We start from the raw sequence: 9,428 nt of genomic DNA on the forward strand, positions 1-9,428 counted from the left end.
AGACTGGAGGAGATTGTTCATTTTTCTTTCACTGAGCTGTTGGCAGATTTGAACTGTCTACCTTTAGGTTGATAGCATACATCTTTACGTCCTAGGCTACCAGAGCTACCTATCCTTTTGTATGGTGTGATTTAAAGTTGATACAAATTTTACAATAACGGTTTTAAAACAATTCTTCTTGGTTGCTTGAAGAGATACATTTTCCCTTTCAACCAATATTTTCAGATAAGAAAGATGTTAAATACTCAAGCACATAGTACTTAAAACACATTTAAAAAAATAAGGATAAAGGAGCCCAATATCTTAATATCAGATATCTCAGATGGCTCCCTGGGTTGCAGAAATAAGTACTCAATTATAGTGGAAAGGTTGGCAGTTAGAACCTACCTAGAAGCTCTTCAGAAGATAAACTTGATGAATTGCTTCTGAAAGCAAGATGGAACAAAGTTCTACTCTGATATACATGAATTCAAACTGACCACCATGAACCAGAATTGACCCAATGGTAACCGACAAGAATAAGTCCTGGAGAACACCGAGAAACTTTTCCTTTGCAGAAAGAATTCATAATAGTAATATGTTTGATCTCTTTGATAGTATTTATCTTTTCACAACATAATCAAATTGAATAAAGAAAGCTCATCACCTGATTCTGGAGGTGGGATTTCCATATGATGTGTTTTTTTGCATTCTGTTTTGCTTTCAATGCCCTCCTGTTTTCCTTTGATTATATCTTATATGGAAATCAAGGACTCATCAAAGTAGTGAAAATCACTCAAAAGAGAGAGCTTAACAAAGACTATTCAGAAATACCCTATGGTCAACTAAGCAGTAGATATTTAATTTTATCCTGGGAAAGTATTCAAAACAAGGTTTTCTAGATTAGCATGGCACTTGCAAACAAAACGAATACAGTCTCCTGAGGTTACTACATGTCTTAAGAGGATCTCTGTCTCTCCCTTTCCCGATTCTCCTCCTCTCTACAGTGGCACTTAGGAACTAACTCAGAGCTGTCCCTCCAGTAGGTTTCTGAGGCTATAAATCACATGTAAGGATTGTCTGTCTCTCACAGACCCTCTGGAGGATTTGAACCACCAGACAATCACTCTTGAGTCAGCAGCGCAATGCCCTACCAACTATGCCACCAGCACACAGATGTGACAGCATCAATAAACCGAAACCCAAACTCATTCTAGCTGAGTCGGTGCCAGCTCATGACGACTCTCTCTACCAGGTTTTGTGGGCCATAAACCTTATAGCAAGAGAATGCCCTCAGGGCTGCTGGTCGACTTGCATTGCTAACCTTTTGGTGTATAGTCTGATATTTATTTAGGAAACCACCAGGACTCATAGTATTATTGCATTAATTTTTCTTGATTAGCATAACTGTACTAGAAGTGTAACAGCAAATGAAATAGTATTGTACTTACTCTTAAGAAAAATGGGAATTTTTTCCCATAAAATCCAACTCTGAAGAACTCTGGTTCCAAGCGTTGCTGGTCCATAATTTTATCGTACAAAGAGGCTTCCATCATCTATAAAGTACAGGAAACAGTCTCAACGTTGTATTTCATCTTGTATTTTAACTATTTTATAGGTGAGAATATTTTTTTCTATATAAAGGAGAAGTTCATTTAAACTGAGCTTATAGAAAGGAGGGTTTGATTTTCTTTTATGCTTTAAGGTCGAGGTTGGCCAACCTGGGCAATAAATGCCCTCCCAACTCCAGTGCCATCCAGCTGAATCTGACTCATAGCAACCATACAGGCCGCAGTGGAACTGCACCACAGGGTCTGCAAGGCCATAGCTTTATGGAAGCTGAGAAGCTGGTGGGATCAAGCCGTCTTTCCAGCTAGCAGTCAAGTACTTGACCACTGCACCACTTGGGCTCTTGGTAAATGGCAAGAGAGTAAAGATTTTACTCATAGTTACTCAGCTCTGCAAGCCCCACAGGCTGTGGTTTGCTGACCTCTACTTACATCATCATTATAAAAGAGTCCCTGAGCTGGTGCATTTGCTAGCCAAAAGGTTTAAAGTTTAAGTACACTTGGAGATACTTTGGAAGAAAATTCTGGCAAACAATTGAAAAAGTAGCTATAGCCTTCTACCCCAACATACATCAGACTGCTTTGCATTGGAATGGGCTCCATAGCAACTGAATCATCAGAGAAAATGATTGTTCGGCATATAGAGTGTATGAAATAACTTCACAATCAAAAAGACATCAACATGAACTATGAGACCTTTCTGGAAAATCCTAGTGCCATATATGCTCATCTATAGATGTATTTTCATCTTTCATGTTGTTGTAGTTGTTAGGTGCTGTACAGTTGAGTAAGACTCATAGCAACCCTATGAACAACACATCTGACTCCTGTCCTAGCCTGTGCTGTCCTCATCATGTCTGATACCCTCAGGCCCATTGTCACCCTCATTGTGTCTAGCCAGCTCATTGAGGGCCTTCCTCTCCTTCGCCATCCCTCCACATTTCCAAGCATGGTGTCCCTCTTCAGGCACGAGCCTCTCTTAACAACATGCTCAAAGTATGTGAGATGAAGCTATATCATCTCTGTCTTCAAGAAGAACTCTGGCTGCACCTTCTCCAAGATATATCCGTTTGTTTTTTTGTCAGCCCATGGGATATTCAGTACTCTTCTCCAATAAATATAGTTCAAAGGCATTAATTATTCTTGAGTCATCCTTATTGATTGCTCAACTCTCAGAGACATTGCAAGTTACTTAAGGCAAGTCAATTCAAGACACTTGGAAGATGCCACCTCACTCAGCGTGGACAGGGATAAATGGATACAGCCATTCAAAGAAAGCCCATTGTGCACTGTCTTTGCTCTAAGTTATGAATTGTGTCCTTGACAGTTGTGAGACTATGAGGCATAAAAAGCACTGCTTTCCCAGGCACAATATCACCATCCCCAGAGTTTCCACAGAAAGACTAATAATACACTTGAAGAGCCCCTTTCTCTTCCTGCCCCCTATAACAGCCCTCAAAAGAGCAGTTGGCATGAAGTATAATTCTCTGGGTTTATAAAAATCTTAGAGACTATGGCACCCAAAGGGCCTCACGGGTAAACACTGTAACATCGCTTCTGTTACAAGGACAGAATGCCGAGAGAAGCAATGCCCCGTGTTCACATAAATGGCAGTGTCTCCCAGAGCCAGCATGATGGACAGAAGTTAAAACAAGCTTTTCCTCTTTAGTTTTCATGTTAGAAAAATATCGATAAGTTGCTGACGTGACATACCACATCAATGGACAAAGCAAATTACTTGTGGAGTAAGGGATCATACGAGCTGGCACAATTTAACGTCTCATCTCCTACAATGCCACCTTAAAATTAAAAGGCAAGCTGACAATTTTCTTTTTTTTTTTTTTTAATACAGGAAATGATCCTATTTTAGAGACCCTGGGCCATTTAGGCACACATCAGAACTAAATGACAAGACGGCACAAATGGTTCAAATTTTAAAGACTAAGGTTTTTGAGGCCAAGAAGGAGCTGCCTGAATCTAAAAGCAAAGGCGACATAAAGTATTTGATTCAGGGCCATAGAATATGAGACTTTTTGACCTCATGGGTTAAGTGTACTGTATTTTTTTAAACTACAGAAAACGGATAGCTACAGAGTTTAGGCCCCAATTATTTTCAGATGACTTAGCTAATCATTCCTGTTCTTTGGCTCTGCAGGTTATGGGACAATGAATTATCTGTTCTAACAGAAATACATGGATAAGCAGACAGCTCTTTCAACAACATGGGAATTTCCAATAATAAACAGAAGTATTCACCCTGGATTTGGTTTTGTATTTCTCATGTGGTATTTTAGATCAGATTAAGGGCTTCCTTTTTCCATATTAATCAAAAGCATCACTCAGATCAATATGCAGAGTATGCTGGAGATGAAAACACTTATCTTTTTTTAGAAAAAGGTTTCAGTAAGATTTATCAAGATGATCACAAAGAGAATTTCACAGGGTCCTAGTGGAAAGCTAATCCAAAGACAGATGCCATATCCTGATTAGGATGTGGCCAAGTACGTTACCCTCATCTTGCTCAGGTTCCTGTAGTCGTAGTAGCTCTCGTATTGCTCAGCAATCTTCCGACACAAGATAATGCCATTCTCCCAGCACTGTGGAAGAAAGAATGATAGACATGTTAATAGTCACACAACAGTGAGCTTCTGGTCAGAGCCAGGAAGTGACTGCTTTCAGATCATCAAGACTTATTCTTTAATCTTCATAATGCAAATGTACATAGCACCAATCCAATTTTAAACATGGAAACACCATGTAAAGTATTAAAAGTCTTTAGAGATGGAAATGATAATCTACCATTACAGTTATCAACACACAGTGCAGAAACAGGGTCATTTCAGAATCACCTACAAGAAACAACTACAGTTTCACAGGAATATGTACAGGCCCTCCAAACCAAGGGGCGGAAATCACTCCTGACGCCTGAAGTTTCACTCTCTAGAACTGATAACCCAGATTTCCTATCTGCATAAATGGCACTTGCAGATTGTTAAGTGTATAATGGAGTGTAGTTTTGGTAGAAATGTAAAGATTCTTTGATCTAGCAGAGATCAGTTCTGCAAAAGGGAGCAGTCTGTAGAAGCTGGGCTGCTAACCCAAAGACATGACCCGCTGATGGTTTGAATCCACCAGCAGCTTGGATGGAGAAAGATGGGTAATCTCCTTCTGTATGATACACAGCCTTGGAAACCCAGTAGAGGGTCAACTATGAACAGGGTTCAGACTTGATGGCAATGGGAGATGGGGAGAGAGTGAGTTCTACAAATGGTCAGACAACACTTTTGACTTTGTAGGGCATACACCTTTTATTAAAACGACCTAATTCTTTTGTTATAGGACAAAAGCCAGCACAGATATGAATGAGTAAGAGTGTCTATGTTCCCTTGGAACTTCATCTATGGACCCTGAAATGTATATTTCACGAAATTTTCATGTGTCAAGAAATATTCTTCTTTCAACCATCGTTGTTAAGCGTCGTCGAGTCGTAGACAACTTATAGCGACCCTATGAACAAAAGACATGAACACCTGTATGACTTTCATCATCTCTCCAGGTTCACAGGGTTTCAGGAGGCAAGCTATTTCAGAAGTGGATGTCACTCCTGCTTTCAAGCTTTAGAAAATGAAAAATGGGTCTTGGTGTGTAGACTGTACAAAATCAGGTGGAGAGCCATACTTGCCCCATGGGCCAACCCTCAAAGAACACAAACTCCTAAGAACTGGCCAGTATATACACTCAGAGATTTTGTAATAGTTTGTAGCTACAGGTGGAAACTCTATAGCAAAAGATAACAAAAGCATTTCTTTTGCTATTAGCATAATGCTATGTCGGCAAAGTTAGATAAATAACAAAGGGGGATATGACAGAAGCAATTTCCTACCATCAAATTTTCAAGAGCACCCAATTATGTTGTGTAAAAGAATGACAGCCACTGGTTGCATTTTAATTTTCTGTTTAACCTTGGAAAATATGTTTAAATCTAAGACATGTATTACCAAAATAACCAAGTGTTCAAATCAAGGAGACAGCCATAGTCGGAGTCTCAAAGATACTGTAAGACCCTGTAGAGGGAGAGGTGGAATGAGATGGATGATAAACTAATCTGCTCTAAATTTTACATAAGTAAGATTTTTCAACCCTCCCCCACCCACCACCCGCCCCTTGCCATCTTTAAGTGTAATAGAGAATTTGCAAAAATGCTTTAAGGGAGGTATTTTTATTTTTTTTTAAATGACTATATCTTATTTTCAAGATTTTATCTCAAAGGATTTTTTTTTTTTTTTCGTTTTGAGAGAAGAAAAAAAGAGTGGGAGTGGGACAGACCAGAATGCATGCTAATGGGGAAGGGAGGGTACAGCTTGTAATGGTGGATTTTCAGAGAAGAACAATATCCTCAAAATACAGGTCAAAATTTCTGGATCAGTGTTTCTCAAAGTGGGGCTATTTCAAGATTCATAAACATTTGTATCTCTTAAGAGTAATCTTTATCATTAACATTCTCTAGCCTCATGGCAGATACTAAAATGTATGCGAGGCGTACATTTAAGGGGAGAGCCTCGGCATCTGCATTTTAATATTCTACTGCTTCTAATTTTAACATTTAACTGATTCTAATGTTTACTGCAATTTGAGGATCCTTGCTTAGTGATGTGAGTATCAATGAAACACCAAGAAAAGAAAACCACCACAGTTTAGGCAGGGTCACTTACTTTGCCTCTGTCGAAGTTCTGGATGATGGTGAGGTGAAGGTGTTCTTTGCGCTGCCATTCTGTTTGCATGGGGTAGGTCAGGAACTCCCGGAGGGGCCGATCAGACCATTCTAGTAGCTCATCGTATAAGAGGAGAGTATATGCAGCCTCTGAAAGTCAAATGAGAAGGTATCAATTGAGACATGATCCCAGACCATTCTAGTAGCTCATCGTATAAGAGGAGAGTATATGCAGCCTCTGAAAGTCAAATGAGAAGGTATCAATTGAGACATGATCCCAGACAACCTCTCCTCCATTGGGGCATCTTTCAGTCTAATTGGACAAAATGTCAATGTCTGAATTTCATTATGGAGAAGAATAATAACCAGAATGTATACAATGTCAAGTTAATGAGCAATGATTTGCTCAGATGATGGGATTATTAGAGATTTACCTTTACATTCCTTCCCTCCTTTATTTTGTTACTTTTCTAAATAATTGTATGGTACTAGCATAATAAAGGAGTTTAAGGGTACCTTGCTGTAGCTGGTTCATACACAGGACAGACATGCCTCTGTCTGCCAGGAGAGTTCACTGGTAAAAATATCATTGGCATCTTCAAAAGAGCATGTTTAAGAAACAAAAAATGGAGGCTAAGTGCTAAAAATTGTAAAGACAGGAGGTAGTGTGGAGCACTAAGTGCACACAGAATTTGGGAAGGTCCAAAAACTGAGGAGTAGCTGAGTGAAAGCAAGACAGATTGAAAAATCTTCCAACAACACAGGAGGAACTGGAGCCGAGTGGATGGGTGTTGAGTGTGTATTGGGTAAATATGTTTCTGTGAAGAGGAGGAGAGGGAGGAGAGAGAGAGAGAGAGAGAGAGAGAAAGAAAAACAATGAAAATGAACTGTTGTAGGCCATGCCTTTTGCTTGGACCCACAAATTCTTAGTAAAGGCTGCTGAAATCAGTCCTATATTAGTATGGTATGGATTGAAACATAACTAACATTAAGGTAGTGGGTTTACTAGAATACTTACCATTCTACAAGCTTTTTCTTTTCCTAAATGATAAATACATTCAGATAGATCAAAGATGGAGACCAGAACTTACTGTGATTTATGAAAGACAATAGTAATGTTTTATCTAACACTGTAAGCCAATTCATGCCTTAATCAGAACAAAATGCATAAATATGTTTTCATCCATGTCTCTAGCACTATAGTAGCTTGGCATAATCCATAAGGAATTGTGCTCTCTCAAAGGGCACACTTTTCTGGCAGTATGAATCTCCTTCTGGGTGAGTTACAGCCTCAGAAACTCAACAGAAAATCTGCTGAGTCAATTCTGACTCCACAGAAGTGAGTTTTTAAAATCACAATAGAAGATCTGGTGGTACAGTGGCTGAAATGCTCATTGTTAACAAAAGATCTGAACACATTAGCTTCACTGCAGGAAAAAGAGATGGCAATGTACTTCAACCGAGATTGATCCGACTGTGGGATGGTTATAAGAACATCAACAACATCCACATGAGATATATCTACTTTCTCTTATAGGGTTTCAATGAGGTAACATCAACTCAATGGCTGTTTTGGGTTTAACACAAATATAAAAAAATATTCACAGAGACAATCCCTTTCCTTAATTTATTTTCCTTCAGGATAAGTACTCATAAAGTTCTCAAGTATCTTGTTATGCTTCTACATTATGATTTGGCCATCTCAGCCAACGTATAAAGTAGTAGCAAGACCTAAGATTCTATCCCCTTTTCTTGCCTCTTAAATGTAGCTGGAAGCAGGAGTGGAATCCACTTCCGTAGATAGCTTGCCTCCGGAAACCCTTTGAACCTGGAGAAAGGATGAAAGTCGTGCACGCAAGTGGTGAGGACTTTCATTCATAGGGTCGCTATGAGTCGCCTACCACTCAGTGGCACTGAACAACAACAACTTAAATGTGGATGTCCTGTGAGGCTAGATTCCGAGCTCTGATGGCCTCATGGCAAGAAGCTGCACTGCAATCCCGAAGGTGCCCTATTAGAGGCCACCAGGTGCTCCGCAGGAGGATGGGCAATCTCCCCCGTGCAATTAACTGCCTCTGAAAACCTGCTGGAGCGTCAGCTATGGGTCGGTTCCGACTCTACGATACACAACAACAATGGTGAACTTATACTATCTTCTAGCTCCAACTACTGTTGCAAAAGCTCTCATAACTTAACCTACTAGCAGTCCCATATCACCCTCTACTCAGTTTGTGAGGTTCCCAATATGAACTTCCTCAGTGTTTATGTTGCTTACTTAATTAAAACTAGACAATGGTTCTCAGTAGCTAGCAGAATAAATATAGGCCTCTTAAAAGTGACAGATGGAAGAATGAAGAATTGATGCCTTTGAATTGTGGGGCTGACAGAAGGTATTGAATATACTATGAATTTCCAAAAGAACAAATTTATCTGTGTTGGAATAAGCACAGCCTGGGTGTTCCCTAGAGGCAAGGATGGTGAGACTTTGTCTAACACACGTTGGCCATGCCGTCAGGAGAGGGCATTCCATTTCTTGGAAAAGGACACCATCCTTGGAAAGGGAGAGGGTGAGCAAGGGGAGAAAGGCCCTCAAAGAGATGGAAAGACTGAGACTACAACCATGGCAGAGATTCTAAGGATGGTGTGAGGACAGCCAAGGTTTCAACCTGCTGTACACAGACAGGGTTGCCAAGAGCTGGAGTTGGCTTGGTAGCACCTAATCGCAGCAAAGTAACCCTGGGGCACAATGGTTAAGCATACAGTTGCTAACTGAAGATTAACAGTTGAAAGTCATCAGTTACTTCATGAAAGAAAGAGGTGGTTGCCTGCTTCTGTGAAATGGTATTTAAAAGCTCATGCGGGCTGTATTACTTTGCCCTATGGTTTGCTATGAGTCAGAATTGACTCCAGCACAGTGGGTTTGTGTTTGGTTTAAAGTGACAAAAGTCTCTTCATTGTCTGGTCCCTAATACATTCCCCATTCTTACATTTCCCCCCATGTCCCCACAAGCATGAAAAGAGCCCATCACCATCTTTTATAAGGAAGACATCTTAATATTTGCCAAACATCAAGTCTCCATAGTTGTACCCTCTTTTTCTCCCCCCCCCCCCTTACTGGTTTATTTACAAAACTCAAATACAAATTTGAACAAATTATTTCAATTTCCCTC

The 9,428-nt window shown here is 40.0% G+C and overlaps 1 protein-coding gene across 1 annotated transcript in view; it reads right to left on the bottom strand.

Annotated features, from left to right (window-relative positions):
- The window catches only part of DOCK4 (dedicator of cytokinesis 4), a 312,634-nt gene that overhangs the window by 39,455 nt on the left and 263,751 nt on the right, over positions 1-9,428 (bottom strand). Inside the window, exons 36-38 of the mRNA XM_006882693.1 lie at positions 6,260-6,408; positions 4,058-4,144; positions 1,431-1,535 (exon numbers count right to left, since the gene is read on the bottom strand). Of these exons, the coding sequence (XP_006882755.1) occupies positions 1,431-1,535; positions 4,058-4,144; positions 6,260-6,408 (341 nt within the window). The remainder of the gene's footprint in view (positions 1-1,430; positions 1,536-4,057; positions 4,145-6,259; positions 6,409-9,428) is intronic.

This window comes from Elephantulus edwardii, unplaced genomic scaffold (genome assembly GCF_000299155.1).
Source record: "Elephantulus edwardii isolate Elephantulus edwardi_28Jun2011 unplaced genomic scaffold, EleEdw1.0 scaffold00022, whole genome shotgun sequence".
Classification (NCBI taxonomy): Eukaryota; Metazoa; Chordata; class Mammalia; order Macroscelidea; family Macroscelididae; genus Elephantulus; species Elephantulus edwardii.